Source organism: Dermatophagoides pteronyssinus, unplaced genomic scaffold (genome assembly GCF_027571235.1).
Source record: "Dermatophagoides pteronyssinus isolate colony J.1.1.1.1 unplaced genomic scaffold, Derpt_VIB-CSIC_2022.12 sq0007, whole genome shotgun sequence".
NCBI lineage: Eukaryota > Metazoa > Arthropoda > Arachnida > Sarcoptiformes > Pyroglyphidae > Dermatophagoides > Dermatophagoides pteronyssinus.
In genome coordinates, this window is record NW_027461531.1 from 2,285,847 (window position 1) to 2,312,310 (window position 26,464).

Below are 26,464 nucleotides of genomic sequence, written 5' to 3' on the forward strand. Positions count from 1 at the left end.
AGATTATTGATTAAACATTATTTTTTTTTCTCAATATGAGAAAATCGCCAGATTTATACAGAAAAAATTTGCCGGTCAAATGATTAGTGTATGGGAAAACAAAATCGAAAAAAATCAATAATTCAATGATTTATTTATACAATTTGCAACAGATAATGAAGATGTTTTTAAAACAATTAAATTTTCCGTAAATTCATAATCTTTTGATCACATTCACGATCATAAACTTCATCATCGTCATCGTCATCATCGGTATCACCATCATAATCATGATGATAGAATTTATCGAAATCATCACAAAGATTATCAATGCTATCTAGATATTCATCTTCGTTTTCATCAAATTCGTCAAATTTCTTTTTTACCACATTCTTCATCATCATCATCATCGTCGTCTTCTTTGTCTTCATCATCGGAGAATTCATCTTCATCCGGATAATCATTATAACGATAATTTTCATCATTGCTTGATGGTTCATCATCATCATACATATTGCTATTTTTATTTCCATCGATATCATAATCACCTTTATCATTTTTTTCAACAAATTCCATTAAATCATCCATCAAGATATAATAATCATACAGATATTTATCCTGACGGCTAATTATTGATTCATCGACGTTAGAGTTGTCTGCCATTATCATGGACATCCCATTACAAGTAATCGTAGAATGGTCATTTTTATTATCTTTACAAGGTAAATATTCAATCAATTAGATAAATATAAAAATAATTTACGATTTATCTCACCTGTATTTGATTGATTCAAATCAATTGAATCATTTGGCGGTAATGATATGTTTAAAATATTATTTTCATCATTAATTTGTTCAGAATTGGTTGATTTACATTTTTTCGGTACGGATTCCTTATCCTTCTGATCTTGTTTATCATTTATATATGAAGAGAATTCCTTATCATCATCAAAATCATTAAATCGTATACGTTTTCGATCTTTGAAACCCATTTTCTTTAGTAAATTCTGTGAATTTAAACTTATTTCATCATGTTTCTGTGAAAATGAACCAATATGACGAAGACGTTTATTCGTTACGGTTGAATCATAACGATCTTGACGATTAGGATCATCAACATATTTCCGTTTCACACGGATAACGGTATAATATTCATTATTATCAGACATTTTTTCGAATCAATATTTTGTATTCGAAAAAATTTAAATAAAAATCGAATCACAAATAAACCGAATAGATAAACAATGTGAGCTTAATAGTCGCCATCTATCTGTAAAAAAACTTTTCAATTTTATTATCATTTAAAAGATGGCGCTAAATTGGTGAAATTTGAAAAATGATTTAATTTTTATCAAAATGAAAAAAAATCCTCTTATCATTTTCAATTATCAATTTTATTCAATTATGCTATGATAATATGTTTTCTGCTATACATTAGATGATTGAATTTGATTTCAATCTATTTTCTTTGAATTTTACATTTCATTCATTCATTCTGTATCAGGACGGTTACGAGAAAATTTGTCGACAATCAATATTGCAATCATAAAACTAATGTACCACATAAATACAAATACAACAGATATGTTAAACAAACGAAAAAGTTCAAAGTCCTATTTGGAGCTTGTTGCATCAAGTTTGTGAAACATACATACACACACACACACATAATTTATCATAATTATCATTATTACAATATTGAAATATATAAACACAACTAGGCGTAAAATTGAACTGACAAAAAAAAATTGAAAAAAATAAAGAATTCAGGCTCCATTTTCGGTTCTTATACACGCAAACACACTCTTTTTTCCTATCTTTCTAATCAAATATTGATAGAATTTTAAAAAATCATGATTGCGGTCATTTTTGTAGTGAAAAGAAAAAAGTTTTTGATTGCAATCAAACATTTTTTTTTGTTGAATGATGGCAATTATTAGCTTTTTCAAGTATTTCGCAATTTCTTTTCCGTTTTTTTTTGCTAGGGTTTCACCCATCCAAAAATATTATTTCCAGAATCGATTTTTAAATATAGTTTTTTTTTCGTTGTGCGTGTGATAACAAAGAAACAAAACAAAAATGAAATTTCAATTTCATTAGAATTCTATTAGTTTTATCATTTGTATTCGGTTACAACATAGACATTTATTTTCATGGCAAACAACAAATGAATCGAATCGATGAATGGAATGGAATGAAATGAATGAAAACAGCATTTTAGAAAATAACATATTGCAAAATTTCAGAAGAAAAAGACTAACAAAATAAATGTTTAAATGAAAAAAAAATATATATTCAATGTCAACGACAATTTTGTTTCAATGTTTTTTTTTCTTCACTAAATTTCTCTTTATTTAGAAAATGGAAAATACAATGCCAATTTTTTTTCATCAATATTTTGATACATGATGTTTTTTTTTGTTTTGTTTTGGATGTTAGGTATTAATAGATTTCCGGATATCAAAGAAGTAAAAAAAATTACCATATAAAATGTATAGATGATAGTGCCAAAAACAAAGCAACAAATGATGAGTCCATATATGTAATATTTAATTATATAAAATGATTTTTTTTTTGTTTTGTTTGTGTATGAATGAAAAAAAAATTGAATCATTGATAAAGTTGTATTGATGAAATAATCATCAAACGCATCTATCGTATCGTTGTCGTTGTTGTTGTTGTTCGATGTCGGAAGGGAAGCCATATTTTAATTTTTTTTTTCAAATTTCGTAATGTTTGTTTTTCTTGTAATGAAACATTTTTCGTAATAAAAAGGATGATATTTGAAATCAATAATTTGCTAATTAATTAATCGATCAATTAATAAAAATCTTGAAAATAATTTATCCAATCAATCAAACAAACAGATGGATTTTATTTCAATATCAAAATGATAATTAAATTCTATCAAATTAAATAAAATTATACCGTACACACTGAAATTCCTGCAATAATTATGATAAAATTTCATCATCAAAATCTTCCACAACATAAACATTCGTTTATGAACGAAAAAGAAGAAGAAAATTACGAAACCAAAAAAACATTCAAACCATCAAAGGTAGTTATAATAATAATAATAAAAACAGAAACAAATAGAGAATATAATAATATAGTGATGAAAAAAACGTAGCTGAATTGATACAGAATTTGTTACAATTGAATTTCGATTATAAAAAGAGATAGACAATAAGCTTATCACATTAAATTACCAATTAGGGTAACTATTATAAATTGATTTTTTTCTGTTACGTTTTGGTCGATTTCGAAAGTGAAAATCCTTGGGATTAAAATCCATGTGTGTGTGTTGAAATCTACTATCACAACAATGATGAGATGTCGACAACAAAAATTCAATCACCAATCCAATGACGACGGGTACAATTTAGGATGATAATTATTTCGTAATAATCGAATCGAATCGAATCTGGATATTTTGTAACTAATCAAACAATGAACAAAGCAAGAAGAAAAAAAATTCTGATAGTGGTCAGTTTCGATAACAACATTGAAAAATTGTTTGTTCTTTTTTTTACGCATTCGCCTGATTCTATTATTTGATTTCCAAACAAAATTATGAAATTTTTTGTCCGATTTATTGATTGAATTTATGAATTTAATTTGTTGTTAATTGCCATGCCTATTGCCAATTGAATTGAAATTTGTTTAATTTTTCTTTCTTTTTCTTTCAAAACATTTGGATCAAAAAATGTCGTTGACATGACAATGATGATGATGCTATCATGAGAAATTTACATTTTTTAACATTATTGAATCTATTTTTGAATTTGAAAAATAATAATAAAAAACAAAAATTTAATAGATACAAATATTTACGAAATGAAACAAAATAAAAAAAATTGAAATTGAAAATGATTAAAACGTCATCATCATTTAATAAATCGACAATCATCATTTTCTATTTACATATTCAGATTATTGCGTCAATTCGGTTTTCAAGATTGCATTCTATAGCTTGCAAATTAATGAAAAAAACAAAACAAATACGGAAACATAATTTTTCTACATCATCAATGTCGTTCGACGAATGTTATGTTATGTGAATTTTTTTTCCTCTCCCCTATCGCTTTTCTATTTCGACGCAATAATCGTTTTGTTTTTCGTTGTTCGGCAAATTGTTGCATCTCTCTTTTTGGATTATTATCATTTTTTTTTGTATGTTTTCTTTCTTTTACATATGCAATTGCGTATGTTTTATTTAGTTTTTTTCCTATTTGATTTAATTTGAGAACCGAATCAAAATTTGCGTCCACACACACACACACACAAAATGAAATGAAATTTCTCTTTTTTTCCAGGAAGAATAAAACATAAATGACAAAAAAAAATCAAATGGACAGACAATTTTAACAAACTATTAAAATAAGGTCATTGTGACCTTAGTCGAGGTCTTATGCAAGTCTCTCTCTCTCATATTTGATTGTTTCATTTGAATCCATTTTTTTTGATGATGGATTTGAAAAAAATTTGCTTCCTACTTTTCTCTTTCACACTCAATTTATTTTATCTACGTTGTTTCTTTTTGTTTTTCTCTCATTTTTCTGATTGTGTGTGTTTCTTTCATTTGAACTTCAATCAACACTAATATTGGATCCAAAAAAAAGTGAAATAATAATCATTATGTAATCAATGTATGCATTCAATGATCCACAGCCCAATTTAACCAAAAAGAAATTTGGATTGTATCAATATGATTGACAATGGTCGGATAACCCCACACACACACACATGTTTTGGCAAACAAAGATACAAAATTCATTATGGATGCTTCCTTGATTCATACATTTATACACAGACAAACACACACATTCACCCGAATGCATTACATGTATTGTCCATTTTTGTTTTTTGTTTGTTTGAGATTTTCAATGTCAAACTTCCTCTTCCTGTATTATACAAATGTGTGTGTTTGTTTGAATATAAATGTAAGATGTAAGAAAACATTTAACAAAACAAAAAGTCAAATGTGAATGAAATGAGAGCGAGAAGGGCACATCAAAATCGTGTAAAGACAAATTTATGTGTTGGCCAACCTTTTTTTTCTGTTGATATTAAACGAAAGCAAAAAAAAAAATCTCTTAATTTGTTTCATAGACGGAAGAAGAAAGTGATGAATGGACAAAAGTAAAAAAAAAATTACATAATTTGTTCAATATTGTTAAATAATATCATCATCAATGACGAAGTAAACAAAAAACAAAAAAAACAAAACTCGGAAGAAAAATATTTCATCAATTTGTAATAATGTTCAAAATGATTGATCACCTGATCATCAAAAATTTGTTTTAGAAAAATATTATCATTTCCGAATTAATTATAATGAATGATCATTTACAATCTTATTGATTTATGATAATAAAATCAATGAAAACTAAAAGTTGTGTAATTTAAAATTATTTTTATTATCATTTTGTTTTTTTCGTTGACAAGTGAAAACAAAACCTTTTAAAAATATTATTTCAAAAAAAAGTCTAATTACCAAGAAATGATTTGTTTTTGTTAATTTGAAAGATTTATCATTACATAATACAGAATTTATTGCATAATTTTTATTTTTCCAGTTTGTGTGTATGACCAGATTTTTTTGTTTGATTGTTTATATTAATGATGACAATGGTGATGTAATTCATTCAAATAGTTTTTCAAATTGATTGCTTCGAAGCTGAATCGTTATCATAATTTTAATCAATTTATTATAGTCGACATTTAAGATTAAAGAGAAAAAGAAATTTTCAGGAATTCATTTACAATTATCATGTCCACAACAACAACAACAACAACAACGAAAATTACACAATCGACTAGTTTTGTCTGGTTTATCTGGTTTTGCTTTTCATTATATTTTTTTTTATTTTCTTCATTATCTTTCTCTTCTTTCTTTTTTTTGATTGTTAGTTTTACGTTTTTTTTTGGTTGTGATCATTATGATGATATTTAGGTGCAATAATTTTAATCATAGTTATCAATTATTATTGCTGTTGTTGTTATCATCGTTGTCGTCGTCGGCGTCATCATATATATCACACAGGCAAAAAACACAGAAACAAGACGCCATTATTTACCATTATAACGGAGACAATATTGTTACACAATACACATCGATAAATGAAACGACAAAACGAAATAAGGAAAAATTTGTTGATTTCGTGAAAGAACTTTTTTTTGTTTCGTTTTTATTGTTGTTTTGATTGGCGCCATAGGGTTAAATGACCAATTTGATGTATTGATTTTTAAATAAAAATGAATCTACATTATAAGTTACGGAAAAAGGTAAGGGAGGTCAAAAGTGAATGAATTCAAGTTATCTTTCTCTTCACTTTTTCTGTGTACTAAGCTTCTTACATTTGTGGAAAAATTTGCAAATCATTCAATTAATTTCATTTGAATTTTTAATAATTATGAAGAAATCCAAAAAAATGAATGAAATTCTTTTGAGGAGTCAAAGATTCAAAAAAAAATTTTGTTGATATTAATTTTTATTCATCTTTTTTTCTGCATTTAATTTGAATTTTTTTCAGTTCTGTTTTTCTTATATTCATTTGATTTCGAAAAAAATTTCACCATATAAATTTCTCTCGGCAGAATTTCCTTGGAATTTTTTCGGCAATCCTATTCATGAAAATGTCGCATGATATTTTGTGTACGGGGAAAAAAACATTCATGCAAAAATGTACTACCATCATTTTGAATCTTTTAGTAATTTCGTAATCATTTTTTTCCCTACCCAAAACTCATCTATCGATTGTTAATATTGATCGAAAGAAAAAGAAAAATCATTTCCAATTCCAAATAAAGTCAAACTTTCTCTATAGAACAACAAGAATATGGTAATGAAATCGAAATGACAAACAAATAATTTTCATATTTTTGGTAGGTGTTTTTTTAACATTTGCATTATGAAAATGATGACATGAAGCCATCATTGTCATCATAAAATTAATGATAAATCATTAGCAATGCAAAGGATTGACGCAATATGCTTATTCTATTTTTTCATTTAACCAAAAACACTTGATAGTTTTTTTTCTCTGACAAATTTAAGCCATCTTGGATCCGTTGTGTCGTTAGAATTATATTATTACTATTATTGCATATCCATCATCATTTATACAATTGTAAAAATATCGGTATAATAAATAGGTTTAAATTTGGAAAAATTTCAATAAAATGTGTGTCTATTGGCGCCAGAATGGCGACAATCATATCATTCAACAACAATCCATATAAGATCATCATTAATACTTCGATGATGCCAAATTGATGATAATAATAATAATGTCTGTGACATTCTGTCTACATTTTTTTTTAAATCATAATCATCATTAAGTTTTTTCTTGTGATCATATGGATGTCTATGTCAAATATAGGAATTATTTACGCATTCATTTAGTTTTATTGATCTAAACATATCACCGGAAGAATTGGTCAATATTTTTGTTAGAATGTAAAATTGTTTTTTAGGTTTGATTTTGTTTTTGTTGTTTTCAAAAAACGACAACAAAATCACATTACAAGGGGTTTTTTCCCATTGGAATTAATTTGTTTTTTCTCGTTGTTGTTGTCGCTATTGCATTTAAACATACTTTTTGTTTGTAATGGGATTGTTTTGTGATTTCGTAATGTTGTCGAGGCTTTGTACAAATATGATACAATTACAATGCATACATACAATCAAATGATTTCATCATCATCAAATAAATGCAATAGGAACAGCAACAACAACAACTAAAATCCGCTACTTTTTTCCATATTAGATTGATTGCTTAATATACGATTTCGAGAATAATGTCACCCTTAATTTAATCTCGATTACGATTTGACATTGGCATTGATTTCAAATTGATTTCTTGTCTTTGTTTTTTTTTGTTATACTTAGAAATTGATAAAACAAAAATCAAATGAAATCAAATTTAGTTACAACAAATAAGCAATCTTTACAATATTTTTATTTGAAATTTAAGATGGTCAAGGTTTTTTCCAAATTTTTGTTTTCTGCCATTTTCGTTTTCGATTATTATGATTTTAACGGAATTTTGTCATTTTTTCAAGAAATCAAAATTGCGAAAAACCAGGAAAGATGTTTTCTATTATTATTTTCAACTCTGTTTACCTTTCAAATCTATCTCTCATATTATCCATTATCGTCATCATCGTTTTGGAAAGAAAATGAAAATTCTACAGAATAATATTGCGTCATCTTTTCCATCAATCAGAAAAAAAAATTTATAATAAAAACAATTCCTTGGAAAAATCGAAACTTAATAAAGAAAGTACACTTTTCGCTCGAAATGAAACAAACAAAATTTATTGGATCGATTTCATCTTAAAAACATTTATTAATTCTTTATCTTTAATGCTCTTATGCTTTGCCATAAATGTCTGTTTGTAATAAAATATAGTTATAGTGATAGTTTTGAATCATTCATTACAAATTCAAGCTATGAATTTTTCTTTCATTTTCATATTGATTTGAAGAGAAATTTTTCAATTACAAATATCATTAATTCATTACGAAATTGATGAATTTATATGTTTTAAACTTATTCATATTTCGAACGAATCAAAGAATGATTTTGTAATCAGAGAAAAAAGAACGATAAGGAAATAAAGTAAGCATTTGACATTTGTACAGAAAAATTGTTTTAAAATCAAAAGCAAAGAAAACAAAAAATTTTTTTATTAATTCAAGGCGTAACATGATGATATTCTATCAATTCAAACAAACAAACAATGATGAAACCAAAACTAAAAATGATAACAAAAATGATATATGAATAGGTTGAATTCATGAAATCTGATCTTTGCATTGAATTTGGGTAAAGCATTGGAAAATATTTTTGCCCATTTAATCAACACACACACACACACAAACAAACAAAGAAAAGTATGACATTTTATCATTTCTATTTATAGTGATCAAAATAAAAATGATTGAAGGGTCAATTTGTCAAAGAATCCCCACAAAAAAGACATGTTGTGATAAATTTAAATGATGTTAACTATAATTAATTATTCAATTCTTTATTCAAAAACATGTATTCTAGTAATATTACGGATCTAACGGATTAATTGAATTTTTCAGAAAAAAAAACTTTTTCTCATATCCATCTTCGAATGAGACAGAGAACAAAAAAGTTGCCAAAACATAAACATGACATTGCATAATATTATTATGAGGCCCTTAAACATGTACGAAATTTAATATGCTCAAGTGTGCAAAAAGAGAAAGAAAAAAAGTAAATGTTCTGGTTTCGTAATATATTTCATCATCTTTGGTGAGAGAAAAAAAATCCATAATTCCTTTCCGGATTTTTTTTTTTGATCATCATCATCATCATCATCAGTTATATTGATAACAAACACTGAACTACTATTATGCCAACAATTGTAACTTGAAGAAAATATTCAGAAAACAAAATCGATAACAGCATATAAAGGCGATAATAAGATAATTCGGAAAAAAAATTCAATGTCAAATTTTTTTCTCATTCATTTACCTAATTCAATTTGATAATTACATATATTTTCTCAAGAATAAATAAAATTAATAATTTTGTTTTAATTGGAAAAATGATCAGCAATTTTTTTTCTATCTATATATTCCAATGAAAAAAACAAATATTGATTCAAAAATGAAAAACTATTTGTTTGTTTTTTCGAATATTCGATTGCAAACTTTTCAACAAATCTGATTGAATGAGAGAGAAAAAAATTACTATCCATTTTATTAAATGTTGCAATGACAAATGTTTTTAATTATAATGATGATTACGATATACCAGTATTAAATCGATACCAGTTTTGGCTATAGTGGAGTAGAAAAGTTTGCCACAGAGAGATTCATCAAAATACGATGATTATGAAATTCTAATTTTTCATTCATCATCATATATTGAAAGAGAATTCAAACATTGACAACAAACATTGTTTTTTGTTTGAAACATCACACCATTACTTGTAAATAAGTATGGGTATTTATATGATGATATACAAAAACAAAAAAAAATTGAATGCACTTCATTTTATCATCATTTTTCTCAATTTGATAAACCTTTAATTAGTAAACACAGGCAGACTTACACCAAGATTCAGTCATTGGATGTCAAATGAAAATTATCAACAACAAAAATAAGCTCATATCCATAACACACAAAGACATTCATTTATATATTTGGAAAAAAAATCATTAATTCATCATTGATAAATTTTGAAATATGTTTGCGAAATACATGTAAATGCATTTTTTGTTTCTTAAATATTAACTTCGAAGTTATCATCATACTGATTGACATTTTTGATTTAAATTATTTCAAGATCATATTCATAAGATATATATCAATAATCTTATCTATTATTCGTTACTAGATTTGATATTATTTTTTCAATGAAAAATAAACTAATTTGTAAATTTAGGAAACAATTTATAAAGGCAACAAATGATAAGAAATATTTTAAAAAAACAATTATGTAATGTCCAGACATTAATGCTGAAACAGTTTGAAATATCATATTTATGAATAATTATTATAATGAAACAATTATGACCTAACTATCAATTTATTGTTTATAATAATTTCTCTATTTTATTCATATAATCAACATTAAACACATATTTATGGTTTTCATATATTTAAAAGGACATATATTCAACTAACTCAAAATTTTATTTACACATCATTTAATGATTGTTTTTTCTTTGTCGTTGTCATCGTCGTCGTCTTCCTGTCATTGAATACGTTTTTCAATTCATTTTCATCATCATTATAAAAATGATAGTGCAAATAAAATATGAATCGTATACATCATATCGATCTTGTCTGTATGAAAAAATGAAAATGAAAAATTTCATGCAATATGATCAACTTTTATTTCGTAATTTTCACATTAAATCTCTGACATTGTATATATACACACTGATGTATGAATCTTTTTATTTTATCCGGTGTAAAATCGATTTTTTTCAATGGATAATGACAATAATAATATAATTGAATCATTTATGAATAAAAAGGAAAAAAATTTTCGGTTGAATATTTGATATTTTTTTTTTTGGTTTCTTAGTTTTTACTTATCGAAAGAATTGATTGAATTGAAATTCTAAAAATGGTGCAATATGTTTATAATGACGTAGTATTTAGTGATTGCTGTATTTACGAGGAAATTGGTTGTTAAAAGAAACAAACAAACAAAAGTTTCATCAGTCAACATTTGTATTTTCTGGTTTAACATAAATTCTGGTTGGCCATTATCCTTATAATTGCAATGACAATGATGACAACAACAACAACGACAACAACAAACAACAAGTATTGCCAATTTTATTTTCGTTTTTCATTTTCCTAAAACGAAACACCTAACTAACTAATATTTGATGCAATCGTTCAACATGATTGACTATGGTGATGATGCCATGGATATTGATTGTTTGACAAAATAATGGCCGATTACAACTACGAAGAATGATGAGAAAAATAAAAATTTTCACAAAAAGGCAACTAAAGAAATGAAACAAAACAGGAAAAAAATAAATTAATGAAATTCGCCTACACTTGATCATTTGAGCAATGTTTCCGTTCTTAACGCTTTGGAAAATGAAATCAAAAAGTCATAAAAAATTACTATGACTTCTTCATTGAATTTATTCACTTGAATTGAATTTTCATACTACTCATTTGTAATACATGTATCAGTAGATAAGGGTGCTGTTATTGATCATCATCATCATCATAATTATAATATTCATCTTTATCACGACAATCAATTGATGATGAAATTGTAAAATTTTTCCTCTTTTCTTTTTTTCCTTTATTTAATATATTATCTGTCAGATTCTAGGAAAAAATTCATGAAATATGATGAAAGCAAACGGAAAGACAAAGAGAATGTATGTATCGTATGAATGAGTGTGAAATGAAAAGATTTAAAAAATGTGAATGTTATGAAAATAGGATCATCATTGTGTATACAAATTGATAAGCCGTTCACTATCAATTAATTTTTCATTACATAAAATAATGATATCATTTAGAAGTGAATAGAAAATGATTTCCATCAAGCGAAATCTTTGATTTTAATTTTTGCAATCATAATAATAATTTTGTAAATTTATTTCTTCCGATGATCATGCGATGAAGAAATGCAAATTTTTCATATATGGTTGATCAAACCGTTCTAAAAATGATATAGCAAGAAACCAAAACCTTGAAATTATGAAAAAAAACGTTATAACAGAAACCTGTAATTCAGAAACAGATCGATAGATCATTAATCGATTGATCGATTAATGATGAATATAAAAATTTTAAAATTGAACAATTTTTTTCGTTTTTTTTCATTGTTTTCTATTTAACCTTTAAATGTAGTGGTTTGCCTTGTATGAATTTTTTTTTAAAAATATGAAGCAGAAATCAACAATCAAAAGAAAAATCGATATCCAACCAAACACAAACAATGATATGGATAGTATGTATAAGTTTGTTGTTCTTGAATTTCGAGTTTCAATTATAAATATTCAGCACTATACATTGATTCATTATATACAATAATGTTCAGTTGTTTTCGTAACCAATATTTTTTTGTTGTTGTTGACATTGACAATCCACATCATCATCATCATCAACAACAACAACAACAGATTCAATGGATTGATGTATGAATGAATGTTCAAAATAATGAACCAAGGTTGTTGATGTTGATTAATTTTTATTCATTTATCATCATCACCATTATTATCACCCATCATTATCATCATCATTGATTTTACATTTATCATATAAGAATGAATAAAAAGAAACGGGAAAAAAAGATTTTTTTTTATTTCAATTTCCGAAAAATTCCTGACTGATTTCGAAATTCGGAAAAAAGAAACGAAATAGCCCTGAATTGTACATAACATTAATTGATTTGATGATAATAATTAATAATCCTGACCGAATTACAATCAAATCGGATTATTATTATCATTATTATTATTATTTGTTTTGGATAAACCGGCAATTCTGGATATTTTCCGACCAAAAAAACAAACAAAATAATGATGATAATAATCTGATTGGTAAGAAGTACAAAACAAAACAACAACAACAACAAATTTAATCAGAATTATTAGAAATAAAAATTAGAGATTTAGAGAATAAGAATGACCAACAAAAAGAACAACAACAACAACAACAATAAGCCACATGACCATAATCATCGTATAACGGAATCATAATAATCGGCATTCGGAAATCCGAATTACCATTTCATTTTGAATGAATTTATTTTCCATTTATTTCATTTATATGTATGATATATGGAAATTGTCAACAAAAAAAAAAAAATATTAATATCAAGCAAATAGGGTGAGGGAGAAAAAAAAACTATGTTAAATCATGACATCTTTTCAATTATGTTCTTTGTGTGTGTGTGTGTTTGCGTTTCGCGACATTGAAATCGTACATTTAGGCTCTTTTCAACAGAAAAAATTATGATCACTTATTTATTTTTTTTGGTCCAAATGTTGATTATTATTTTCTCATTTTTCATCAATCAAGAAAATATCATGATTGATTTGATCTAAAATGACCTGTTTTTATTTCATTCATTCATTCATTAATAATAATAACATTGTTGTTTCAATTCAGCTTATAAAAAATAATGTTGATTAATTAATTGAAATTATTATGTTCAAACTGATTAATATACAGCTTTTCTTATGGAATGGCTTAGCTTCTTGACATAATAATTAGCTTTAGAAAAATGAAATGATGAACGAATATTGATGACTCATACACACGCATACAAATAACATTAAAATAAATTCAATAAAATAAACGTTTTCAATCAAAATGTGAGAAAATAAAAACAAGGAATAAAAACACATTATTCGAAATTCTTTATGAATCATTCATATCACACATTTGTTTTTCGGTTCATTTTTACTTTGAAAAATTTTTTCCCCATTTTATACACACATTAAAAAATTAGAAATATTCAATTTTTTCAAAAAATATTTTATTATCATTGGAAAAGATTTCGTTCATGTTATTTTTTTCGTTTCAAAATCAATTATCAGTCACAATCGAATCCAGAAAAAAAACAATAAAAACAATATTAAGAAGAAAAAAAATTGGATATTCATTTAAATAAAAATGATTTATATGTTTAAATGATTATTATTTTTTAAAATTTAAAAATCTATAGTATATCTGTGTATGTAGAATTTTTTAGTTCAATAATTGTGATTTTTTTTTGTTTTGTTTTTCTTTTTAGTTACTAGTTCATAATTTGAGATCGGGAACAACTTGGTCAAAATTCGCCGATAATGATAATGATGATAATAAACTGTTGCTACCATGATGTGCACAACACGATGGCAATAGTGATGATGATGGCGGCGATGCAAACAGATAATGATGATTATTATGAGCTGCTACTGTTTGCTGTTGTAATGCACGTATCGATGATATTGTCGAAGTAGATGGCGATGATAATAAGGTCATAGACGTTGAAGACGATGGTAAAGATGACGATTGATTCGATGATGTTGATGGCTGTTGAACATTATTGCTATTATTGTTACTATTCATTATCATCGACATTGGTGATTGTGGTGGTGATAGATTTTGATAACGATTTTGTTGCCGATAATTATTATTATTATTATTATTCAGGATATTATGATTATGCTGCTGATGTTGAGGATAGGAATTTTGAAGTTGTTGAGATGAAAAAACACCGGAAGAAACAGGAGGAACCGTAGCTATTGAGGTTGTTGAATTTCTTTTCATCATAATACTATTATTCATTAGATTGGATGATCGAAAAGAATCAAACCAACGATGCGCTAATGTATCGTCGGCTGTTAAACGTTCATCCGGATCCATACGCATCAATGATCGTATTAAACATTTTCCATGTTTAGATAAATGATCTGGAATGTAATATGTACCACGACGAATTTTACAAAACACAGATGATGGATTCACATCATGAAATGGATAACGGCCTACTAACATTGTATAAAGTATTACACCCATTCCCCAACAATCGGCTGCTAAACCACTGAATGAATTGGATAAAAGAATTTCTGGTGAAACGTATGCTGGACAGCCATGTTTATCCGTTAATGTATCATCATCATCATCGAAAAGGGAAGCTCCTTCTAATGTTTCCAATTTTAATTTGGTTCTAGATTAGAAAAATTGACAATGATAACAAAAAAAAGCAAATAAAAATAAAAATGTGATATTTGTTCGCTAAAAAGTCACAACTGTAATTTGATTGAACGACAAAAAAACCCGTTCAGTTCAGATAAATATAAAATATGTGCTATTTTTATAAACAACTATTCGACTTACCTTTCTTTATTGCTAAAAATAAATTTCCTAAGTTTGAGATCTCTCAATATGATTCCGTTCCGATGACAATCGGCAACAATTTCAACAATCTGTCGAAACAATGGCATTGCTTCATGTTCACGTAATCGTCTTTTATTGCGTACATATGAATGTAGATCACCAAAGGACGGACTAAATAATATAAATGTATGAACACGGCCAATGATAATCTTTTTCACCTGATTAATACCCGTATGACCATCCATACGAAGATGTGGTGCAAGAAAATCATAATAATTCTTACTTAAGACAACCTATAACAATATTTATAAAGAAAAAAATCATTAAGATTGTTTTGTTTTGCACAAATAAATTTTATTTTTCTCTATTATCATATAATTCATAGTGTCAAATGAAAAACAACATCAAATGATTATTATCTAAATAAATGAATGAATAGAATAATATAGAGTAATAAATAATAACAAATGACATGATTTTTTCCCTTTATTACTTGACTTTTTTTTCCAGGTTATCATAACATACATTGAAATACAATTCATTTACAATTTAGCTGCCGACACAAACCATCAACATTATATGAGAAATGTAGAACACAACATATTTTTAAAAAAATCAAGTTCCAGGGCATTGCATCTTATCGAAGGGAGATCACATATAGATATACAACAGCAACACACACACAAAAAAAAACTATTGTGACCTGAACTAGGAGCGAATGAACGAAAAAAAAATCCTGTTGTATCTTTTAGAAGACGAAAAAAAAAAAGAAAAAATCCTGATTTGTGTTTGCGGTCGGTGGCCTGGCTTATAATAATAATAACAAAAACATTGATGGCGATGGCATAATAGACACAAACACACACACATAAATATATAACAATAATAATCATCACGAATGTAAAATATTTGAGCCAATGTACTCAATTAAGGTTATGACTATATTCAATTTTTTTTTTGTTCTTCATATGCAATCCATATTATGATTGTGTTCGATTTTGACATAGAAATCTATTCAAATATAGAGGATAGTAGATTATACTGTAAATATTAGTCGATCTATTCATAGGATTTAAATGGACAAGACAAATTATTCAATGAATTATCTTACCTTGCAACAAAATTCTTCGGCAGTATTCAATCCTAAACAACGATATAGATTACTTGCTTCAATTTGACTTGTAAGTACATAATTATCGCCAAAAATTAATGGCAAATTCAATTTGATTGATATATTTATTTGTGCTGGTGCTGTTGTTGCCAATATTGTTGGCTGTGGTGTTGATGGTTGTTGAATCAATGATTGTTGATTATTGGTGATACAATGATTCGTCAATGTTAAAGTCGATGACGATAATGACGATGATGATGATGATGAGAATAATGTTGGTGAAGAAATTATTGATCCTGGATTAGGACTCGACAAATTAGGACTAGTCGTCGATGATGATGATGATTTCCATCCTGGATGATTTGATTGAATTTGAAATATTTTATAAAATGGATTCACAGAATTATAAGATGATGAAGATGGTGAATCATTTGATGGCCAATTTGGTATTGGACCAAATGTTGAACCATTTGATATGGTTCGCACTAATGCCTGTGTATTTAAACTTGATAATGAACTTGGCGATAAAATCGATGGTGATGATGTCGATATGTCATTATCGATGATCGGTGTTGTTGGTGTGGATGATGATGAGGAATTTAGTTGAAGATTGGAAGATTGATTATTTGATACCATAAATGTTGAGGATGATGATGACCGTAGATTTGACCATTGAAATGAATGATGTATAGAACTTGATGATGATGAAGCTCTTTCAGAATAGGAATTTGATTTAGAATCAACGGGTATCGTTGGGCCACTATTATCACCATCACTATTACTATTACTAAAATTTGTTAATGTCCGATTTATTGTTATTGATTCTCTCATTTGAACATCATCATTTTCACTATTTGTAGTTCCATTATTAGTCAACATAAAAATCGGTACCATCAATTTATTATTATTATTATTAATATTGATCACATTTTGGCTATTTTTATTATTTTCATGATGATTATGATTATGATTATGATGATGATGATGATGAGAATGATGATCACTAATATGACTATGATGAGGACTTTGGTTAAAAATATTTGGCCCGTTTATCATCTCGGTGGTCATGATGGACAAGGTATTTTTTTTGTTTTGTTTTGAAGATTCCGTTGATTGCTGATAGGCAAAAATAAATTCACATTAACACCTGATATTCAAATTGATCACAGCCATATTTATTAAAGATTTTTTGATAATAAAAACATTCAAGAATTATAGTTGTTGTTTAATAGATGAAACATGATTCGTAGATCATTTTTAAGATAAGGCTGATTGCTTTTTGAGAAGAAAAAAAATCGATTCGATTTGATATCCGTATTTTAAGAGGAGTAATGCCGTATGCAATCCGTTTTTGGATGATTGGTGAGGAAATTCCAGTGTTTAACGAGAAAAAAAACAAAAAACAAAATTCGTTTATTGATGAGGCAGTGGATTTTTTTTCACACAAACGTAGGCAAAAATATTAAGAATTTCTTTGCAATGACTAAACACATAACAACCATCGTCATCATCATCATTACCACCACAACCAATATGTTACTCGATTGAATTTGATGTTACAAACATTTGATTAGAATAATAGCAATCATGATCTTTCGTCATCAATGTTGAATTGAAAAATGGAATGAATATAATTGAAAAAAAAACTATTAAGATTTGAAGTACAAAATAAAAAGGGGAAAGAATTGTAGAGTGAAACAATAACTAAATGTGATGAAATGGTCCTCGTCTTCGTTATTCGTATATATTTTATGTTATACACTTTTTTTACATTCCCATTTTTTCGGTGTCAATCTTTCTCTCTTTCTTTCTCTCGTCCTGTATCCTACCACCATTTATATATGTGAAAATCTGAAAAAACAACAACAAAAAATCCTTATTTCTATCGTAAAGTTCGTTGGATATTGTCTCATCGTATCCACTCACAAAAATATTTTGATTGGCGTCATATCAGGATCCATTCTCTCTCTTTCTCTGTATAATATTATATAGCCAAACCTTTTTTCAACTCCTCCTTTTTTTTATTCTCACAAAATGATAGCGGTATAATTGAATGAACCGATTGAATAACAAGTACACATAAACGTAAATGGAGGATACGCATATATATCCGAAATGGATTTCCAGTTCATAAAAATGATTAGTAGTGGTATGGATTATAGTGAACAACTTCCAGATATCTAATTCATATAGAATTCTTGCACACGTCAAATAATGTCATGAAAGTTTAAGATAAAAAGAAAACATTATCGTTATGGTCGCAATTGATATCGTAATTTTATGCAACAAGTATATAGAATGATTCTATAGATTTGTATAGATAGCAAAACAAAATAAGATATGGCGCCCATTCATGAATTACATCAAATATACGAAATGTCATTGTGACCATCACTTATATGAAAAAGTATAGACTAATTTTTTTTTGTTGTTGATAAAATTATATCTACATATTGCGCCAATCGTCGGTTCGTAATGTTAAATTTCACCATCATCGACTATATCTTGACGCCATACAACAATGGTGGAAAAAAAGTTGCACATATACATGAGAGAATGTTGGAAAAGGAAAAATAAACGATTGCAACATGATGATGACAAACCAAATATTATAATAGTAACTTTTATCATCATAATGATGATGATGATGATAATAAATATTGGATGTTTAATAAGATCGATTGGAATCGATCGTGTGTGTGTGTGTGCGACAAATCCAATGACGTAAAAAATATCTTTTCAAACTATATGATAATAATAGTGACAAAACTTACTATACTATTTAACATTCGCAATTCTTTTACTCTTTTTTTTTGCAATACACACACACTAATACGATAATCGAACCAAAAGAACAAAAAAATCTAAAATTGAATATTTGTAATTTGAATGATATCGATGCTTCTAGTGATGAATGGGAAAAAAATTTCAATTTAAAAAGGATGTGATAAAAATATTTGCTTGTGTACGGTTTATGTGGCGACGTTATTGAAATTCCTAGAATTCAGAATGAAATTAATCGAGTTGTTTGTGTCTGTCTGCCTTTGTGTTTAAACAGATGACAGCAGCAGACTGATTGCGTAATTTATCATTATTATTATTAGTGTAACATGTAGAATTTTAATGCTAAAAAAACTATACCTAGTGATTAAAAACTGATAATCCTAAATGATATTCAAAATGAATGATGATTACATTCACACATATCTTATATAGTGTTTTCGTTATACAGACACTACCGAATTCGCAGCTATTTTCATCGCTTACAAATAGAATGCCAATGTCAATGCCATTTATCTTTTTTTTTTTAAAAAAAAACATTAACAATTTGTATGGCCATTTAAAGAGATAGTGAGAGAGGAAGAATGGCCAAAAGGTCAAGAAAAAAGGGAAAATAAAATTTATAAAAATCTCCATTTATAAGATACGTAATAAGAATGAAATATATTTTGGAAACTTATGAAAAAAAAAGATAAATTTCCAATGAATTTTGTTCTCTTAAGCTATCGACACCTACCAAAATATAATAATGATAATGATGATGATCATAATCATATTATATTTCTCTTTACCATAGTTTTTCTCCAAATTTGATGACGACGTGTATTCCCATCCAATTCGGTTTACGCAAAACACATATACACTGTTTGAATTGGATAAACAAACAAATAAATAGAAAAAAAATTATATATAGAGAGAGTTTTTGATTGCGAAATTAAATTGCCTGAAACATTTTCATATAGTGAACAAGATATTTTGATATATTGAAATGGAGGATAATGAAACAGGAGTTTCACTGTTTCTCTTGCACTATTCTCTCTTTTTTGGAGATAAAATTTCTTCTTAACGACAACAACTACTATTGGCGCGAATGCAATCTGTCATAACATTCAAATTCAGCTGGCAATCCAATATTTGATTTCTTTTCTTCCAACTCTTTCTTTCATTTTTACTCTTTAATCAACAAAAATTAAATTTAGTAGCAAGCTTTTTAATAGCATGATAAATTGTTTTGATTGCGTAATCATTTAAAGTAAAAATGAAAATTCAAAATTTAAAAACACAAAGGAAATTCAATGGACGATACTATCGATATAATCGTTTGGAAAAAATTACATCATTTTTAACCAACAAAACATTTAAAAAAATCAATGCATTAATCAGAAAAAAGGGTGGAAAATTCTATTGATTTGTTTGGTTATGAAAGCTTGACACCTGTTAGCTATCAGATGATACATGATAATAAATAACCCTTGAAACATAAACATTTCAGATAAAAATATTGTAAGTGTAATAAAAAATTCGAGGCTCATTTTTATTATATTTTAGTTTTTCAATTTTTTGTTTTCGTAAAATATACACAACAGGAAAGAAAATTTCAATTCAAATTGAATAATAAACTAAAATTTGAAGACTAATAATGATTCAAACTTTTTTTGAACAAAAAAAAATCGAATATTTTTAGTGTGCAGCCGCTTTTATCTTTTCCTGATCACCATTACCGGCTTTTGCTTGATATTGTTGTATACGTTCCATAATGACAGGCCTAAAATGTCGGATCAAACCCTGGAAATGAAAAATGAATTATTAGTTCATTGAATGGGTATTTGTTTGAATATTTTGCAATATACCTGTACAGGCCATGCAGCACCATCGGCAAGAGCACAAATCGTATGTCCTTCAATTTGTTTGCTCATTTCGAATAACATATCAATCTCTTTTGGATCGGCTTTGCCATCCACAAGACGCCACATAATTTTATTCATCCATCCGGTACCTTCACGACAAGGTGTGCACTATTTAGATATGCAAATAAATATTATTTCTCTCTTCTTTGTGTTGCAAGTCATTTTTTAAATAGGAATTCGGAACTTACCTGACCACAACTTTCATGTTTATAAAATGAAGCTAAACGTGCAATAGCTTTGATCACATCCGTTTGTTTATTCATAACGATTAATGCGGCTGTACCAAGACCGGATTTATTTTCCACAAGAGAATCAAAATCCATCAATACGGTAGAGCAAATATCTTTGGGTAGAATTGGTGTGGAGGATCCACCCGGTATAACGCCGAGTAGATTATCCCAGCCACCTATTATGCCACCACAATGACGTTCTATTAATTCTTTCATTGGAATAGACATTTCCTCTTCAACTGTACATGGGTTTTTCACGTGACCGGAAATGTTAAATAATTTCGTACCAGTATTACGTGGACGACCAAATGATGCAAACCAGGTTCCACCCCGACGGCAGATAGTCGGTGCAACGGCAATCGTTTCCACATTGTTAACAGTTGTAGGGCATCCAAATAAGCCGATATCAGCTGGAAACGGCGGTTTCAACCGTGGTTTTCCTTGTTTACCTTCAATCGATTCTATTAATGCTGTTTCTTCACCACAAACATAAGCACCAGCACCACGATGAACAAATACATCGAAATCATAGCCAGAGCCACAGGCATTTTTTCCAATCAAACCAGCCTGATAAGCTTCCTGTATGGCAATCTGGAGATTCGATGCTTCATTATAGAATTCACCACGAATATAAATATAAGCCGCACATGCACCCATAGCACTTCCGGCAACTAAACATCCTTCAACTAATTTATGCGGATCATGGCGCATAATTTCACGGTCTTTACAGGTACCAGGTTCACCTTCATCGGCATTAACAACCAAATATTTTGGACGACCATCCGATGGTTTGTTCATGAAACTCCATTTCAAACCGGTGGGAAAGCCGGCACCACCACGACCACGTAATCCGGACGTTTTCATTTCGCCTTGTATCCATTCATGTCCTTTTAATAATATTTCTTTTGTTTTGTACCAATCACCCTAATCGATTATATATAACATAAAGTGAATCAAACATTCAATGTGAACTATAAACTTACTCTTTTGATGGCTCCTTTTAGATGCCAATCATGACGTCCATATAGATTGGTGAAAATACGATCTTCATCGGCTAATGGGCCAAATTTAGTCTGCGATAATTTTAAAAAATCAATGTTAATATCAACAATTTTTTTCTTCAATTACCTTGGGTGGTGGTGCATCAGATGCTGCCGTTTGTTGAAAACGTATCTGAAATAGTTTTACTTGTGATGCTTTTGTAAAGATTCGAAAAATAATAGAATGTTTCAATAAACAACAAAACAAGAACTTATGTCCGTACTATTTACCGGTTAATGTTCGATGATGCTGTAATATGGATTTCATATTTAATCGAATCACCAATGTATTCTTTAATACAATCGATCAAGAATATTCGTTTAAAAGAAAAAAAAACAGAATGTAAACAAACGAAGAAACAACTCGCACACTGATACAGACAACTTTGCTAGGTCATACTCTGGAAATATTTTCCAGAATCTGAATCCTAATGAAAAATCATAATCTTCCCGTAAATTTTATCAAATGTCTGTGTTCATTTTATGAATTTTTAGCATTAAATTTTTGTATTGTAAAAAATATTGTTATTTTTTTATTGTTTTCATTTTCAGAAAAAATGCAGTTAAAAATGGACAATACAAATTCATCATCACCAGCATTGGATGAACAATCACTTTTGTCATCACAACAATCATCCATGGATTATAATTCAAGTGAAACATCAACATCAGCAAATACAAGAAAAAAAATGTATTCAACAGTACCGATATCACGTGTAAATGCCATAATGCGTTCATGTCCAAATCTAACAACTGTTAGAAATGATGCTATTGCATTAACATCACAAGCAGCCGAATTATTCATACAGGATCTTGTTCAAAATGCCTTCAAACTAAGTCCAGATAAGGAAAATCTAACATACAATACTCTAGCCGATTTTATAGCTGAATCCAAATATTCATTTTTACGTGAAGCAATTCCCCAGAAAATAACTGTTCAACAGTATAAAGAATTAAAACGACAACATGAAATTGAAATTGATAATGATGAAAATGATGATGGCGATGACAACGATGAAGAAGATGAAGATGAAGAAGAGGAATCAAATTCTCCATAATTTTTTTTTAATTTTGAATAAAAACAATCAGTATTCATATTTCAAATTTAACTAAAAATTGATTTTATCTATAAAATGTAATGGTTGAAAAAATAAAATAAATTTTATTAATCAAAGCTGACAGGAGATAAGTAAATTCTCACTATTTACAATCAAAAAAAATTCCGAAAACATTAAAATTTTTTATATCAAAAAAGGAAAGCTCATCAACCACGATTAGGCATCTTTTTCACCTTATAAATTCGTACCAACCAATGTTCAGTGGTATAAGCTTCTTCCAACGTGGTCAATTCAAAATCTTTATTACCGATTTCAACACTACGTACACGATCATATCCAGGTGGTTTACCACCTTCCGTATATACTGATCCGAAACGATAATAAGACATTTTGTACATTAGGCAATTCAATAAAGTTTTTGATCCTTCTTTATCTATACGAAATTCACCACTACTCGTATAATAATCTTGTTCTTTTATGTGCCGACCACGATCAGTTGAGCCACCGATACGTACCATCCATAAGAATTTATTAATATCATCGGATGAATAACCAGTCAGGCCCCCAAATATGATTAATACATAATCAACATCTAATTCTTTCATTATTTCATATGCATGTTGTTCATCCGATGCCATTGCTTGACCTACACGTGAAATATGTGTATTATTCCAGGTATTATTATCCACAAGAATTGTACGATTAGCCATTGCTGTTATCTGATAACCATAATCCCACCAGGACATAATTTTTGCATCTTCCGGAGTGTTCATTCTTAACCAATAATATGCTTCACGAAAATCATCGAATATAATTCGACTCCCATCATGCGTACGTGCGGATAATACAATTGATGGCGAACTATATGCTTCGGATGTAACCCATATACAATGATAACCATACGATAAAAGCATACCAGTCGCTATGAATACAAAAACTGTGGCCACTTCTTTTTTCATTACGAAATTATTTTCGATTCGTTTTTGTTTACGCTCTGATTGATGTTGATGGGTTGTTAATGATGATGACTGGCCTGTTGTCAAATCCAAATGTCCGCAATAAATGCTAAGTAATTTGGATATGCCAATTCCAGATAGAATACACATGACCGGTGCCAATACTAACATTAATCGAACCATAACACCCTAAAATTCATCAAAATTATTGGTAAATATTAAGAAAAATAACAAAATACTTACAGCAAAATAAATACTAGTAACACCATACAGTATGATAAATATATTATAATCAGTAAGATTTTTGAAACAAAAATATAATCCAACGGGAAATAAAAATACAAGAATCTGTAGATCAAAATAAAATGATGACCATGATGTTGGCTGATGTTCGGAAACGGATGCAATAATTGGAATATTATTTTTGGCATATGATGGATCCAATAATGAATAAAAACGGCCAGTCCATGGTGATATTTCTGTCATGGTAAATATTTTTAAAGATAAATCTGTCTTTTATTCTTCAAAAAACGAAATACTCACTTCCAATAATTGTCAATATAACAATAGTAGCCAATGAAATAATACCGATGAATAAAACTAATGATCGAAATAGAATGCTATAATATTCTTGTGAAAGTTTTTGACGAATAAACGAATTGAAAGCATAAAGTTGACAAAGACCGAAAACACCAAAAGCTGCCATATGTTCACTAGATTGAACCGGTTGAAATCCAACAAACGGTATCTGCATCGATAACAATGTTCCTATGCAATACGTCTTGATGAAGGATGAAAAAATTGTCATTTAAAAAAATTCTGAAAAAAAATTTCAGCCTTACCGTGGAATAGGCAACATAAACACGTTTGCTAAAACGACCAGTAATCATTAATGTAAAAACATGTAACGGAATAAGATTGATAAGGAATACATAACCACCCCATGATGAAACCATATAAAAATAAGCTAATGAACACAGGCAAGACCAGAATATTGATCCAGTTTTTACTGCTTTAATCCACAAATAATAAGTGAATAGCATACAGAATATTGCTATTCCTTCATTATCATATGATCCGGCAACTGAACGAGAAATATAACCAGGTACAATCGATATCATCGCTGCGGCCACCAATCCGGATGCTTCATTCGATAATTCCTTAGTTAAAGCATATGTTATGATTGTCGTAAGTGATGAAAATAATGGAGCTAAAAATACGCAAACATCTTTAATGTCAACAGGAAAACTCAACATTTGAAGCAAATTAAATAGAACAGCCGATGTAACCATTAATCCTGGGTATATGGTACCACCAATAATACGACCCAATGGATACCAGGCTCGATCATCAAACCAATTATGAAAGCTATAGAAACCATTTTCGGCCAGATATCTTGTTGTACGATAATTAAAATAAGGATCAAATTCATGTATAACACTTTCAAAACGCAATACGGAAAATAATCGCACAAAAAACGCTACGATTTAAACATGAAAAAAGTTACGAATTTGAAATGAAGTCAACTAACAAACTTACCCAATGAAGCCGATATGACCAAGATAACAATTTTCATTAAACTAACAGTCGAATTGCTACTGTTGATGCCAAAAATGACAGGATCAGTTTTGGCAGTCGTTTGAACATGTTTTTTAGAATTTGAAAACGAATGTCCAGCCATTTTGATCGTTGTGCATAATTTGAATTAAATGACATAAATTCTAATCTCGGACGACATTTGATCAAAATACACGTGCCATAATAACACAACGGCCCATTTTTTGTCATTCTCCATGCGCGTGGCTATTTCATCCAAACAAAACCATCTGTGTATAAATAATCGTGGCGGGAAATTCAAATGTATGAGAAAAAAACTGGTTGACCTTTTGGCAAAAAAGAAGTTTTCAAGGTTTTTTTTTCTATTTATTCATTCATGTGATTAAATATTCAAAATCTCTGTTTTCCTATGATTAGATAATCTAATGATGAGAATATGCCAGATAATTTGAAATTGAAATGCACCATATGTCGAACACACAA

At 28.3% G+C, this 26,464-nt stretch overlaps 5 protein-coding genes across 7 annotated transcripts; 1 reads left to right on the forward strand and 4 right to left on the reverse strand.

The window, feature by feature from the left end:
• Positions 1–109: 109 nt before the first annotated feature.
• fs(2)ltoPP43 (female sterile (2) ltoPP43) lies at positions 110–1,236 on the reverse strand. The gene is made up of 2 exons (XM_027344525.2): positions 755–1,236; positions 110–692 (listed from the first exon to the last, which is right to left on the reverse strand). Exons 1-2 carry the CDS (start codon positions 1,146–1,148, stop codon positions 349–351), a joined length of 738 nt encoding a protein of 245 aa, XP_027200326.2. The 5' UTR covers positions 1,149–1,236; the 3' UTR covers positions 110–348.
• Chrac-16 (chromatin accessibility complex protein 1) lies at positions 563–23,584 on the forward strand. Of its 3 annotated transcripts, none has more exons than XR_012846329.1 (2): positions 563–701; positions 14,254–14,463. XR_012846329.1 is itself a non-coding variant. In XM_075820754.1 (2 exons), exons 1-2 carry the CDS (start codon positions 647–649, stop codon positions 23,466–23,468), a joined length of 561 nt encoding a protein of 186 aa, XP_075676869.1. In that variant the 5' UTR covers positions 621–646; the 3' UTR covers positions 23,469–23,584. The 3 variants fall into 3 exon arrangements, 2 of the variants coding, with proteins under 2 accessions (XP_075676869.1, XP_027199652.2); XM_075820754.1 differs by lacking the exon at positions 14,254–14,463 and adding an exon at positions 22,963–23,584 and having other exon boundaries at positions 621–701; XM_027343851.2 differs by lacking the exons at positions 563–701; positions 14,254–14,463 and adding exons at positions 22,740–22,878; positions 22,963–23,584.
• On the reverse strand, positions 13,974–18,396 carry trbl (tribbles pseudokinase 2). The gene is made up of 3 exons (XM_027343808.2): positions 16,453–18,396; positions 15,342–15,634; positions 13,974–15,171 (listed from the first exon to the last, which is right to left on the reverse strand). Exons 1-3 carry the CDS (start codon positions 17,518–17,520, stop codon positions 14,262–14,264), a joined length of 2,271 nt encoding a protein of 756 aa, XP_027199609.1. The 5' UTR covers positions 17,521–18,396; the 3' UTR covers positions 13,974–14,261.
• On the reverse strand, positions 20,735–22,786 carry ND-51 (NADH dehydrogenase (ubiquinone) 51 kDa subunit). Its single transcript, XM_027343832.2, has 6 exons — positions 22,642–22,786; positions 22,499–22,566; positions 22,354–22,443; positions 21,329–22,294; positions 21,084–21,248; positions 20,735–21,018 (listed from the first exon to the last, which is right to left on the reverse strand). Exons 1-6 carry the CDS (start codon positions 22,676–22,678, stop codon positions 20,914–20,916), a joined length of 1,431 nt encoding a protein of 476 aa, XP_027199633.2. The 5' UTR covers positions 22,679–22,786; the 3' UTR covers positions 20,735–20,913.
• Positions 23,553–26,202, reverse strand: Stt3A (catalytic subunit 3A of the oligosaccharyltransferase complex). The gene is made up of 5 exons (XM_027343821.2): positions 25,964–26,202; positions 25,267–25,904; positions 24,968–25,205; positions 24,668–24,903; positions 23,553–24,613 (listed from the first exon to the last, which is right to left on the reverse strand). Exons 1-5 carry the CDS (start codon positions 26,103–26,105, stop codon positions 23,675–23,677), a joined length of 2,193 nt encoding a protein of 730 aa, XP_027199622.1. The 5' UTR covers positions 26,106–26,202; the 3' UTR covers positions 23,553–23,674.
• Positions 26,203–26,464: the final 262 nt, after the last annotated feature.

Coding starts and splice junctions, on each gene's coding strand:
- trbl (XM_027343808.2), bottom strand. CDS start 17,520: ATGACCACCGAGATGATAAACGGGCCAAATATTTTTAACCAAAGTCCT. Junction 15,635..16,452: donor CCGAAGAATTTTGTTGCAAG/GTAAGATAATTC, acceptor ATATTGTTATAG/GTTGTCTTAAGTAAGAATTA. Junction 15,172..15,341: donor ATTTTTAGCAATAAAGAAAG/GTAAGTCGAATA, acceptor TTTCTAATCTAG/AACCAAATTAAAATTGGAAA.
- ND-51 (XM_027343832.2), bottom strand. CDS start 22,678: ATGAAATCCATATTACAGCATCATCGAACATTAACCG. Junction 22,295..22,353: donor TAAAAGGAGCCATCAAAAGA/GTAAGTTTATAG, acceptor ATAATCGATTAG/GGTGATTGGTACAAAACAAA. Junction 21,019..21,083: donor GTGCTGCATGGCCTGTACAG/GTATATTGCAAA, acceptor TTTCATTTCCAG/GGTTTGATCCGACATTTTAG.
- Chrac-16 (XM_075820754.1), top strand. CDS start 647: ATGGACATCCCATTACAAGTAATCGTAGAATGGTCATTTTTATTATCT. Junction 702..22,962: donor ATTTTTATTATCTTTACAAG/GTAAATATTCAA, acceptor TTTCATTTTCAG/AAAAAATGCAGTTAAAAATG.
- Stt3A (XM_027343821.2), bottom strand. CDS start 26,105: ATGGCTGGACATTCGTTTTCAAATTCTAAAAAACATGTTCAAACGACT. Junction 25,905..25,963: donor GGTCATATCGGCTTCATTGG/GTAAGTTTGTTA, acceptor TTTAAATCGTAG/CGTTTTTTGTGCGATTATTT. Junction 24,904..24,967: donor TATATTGACAATTATTGGAA/GTGAGTATTTCG, acceptor TTACCATGACAG/AAATATCACCATGGACTGGC.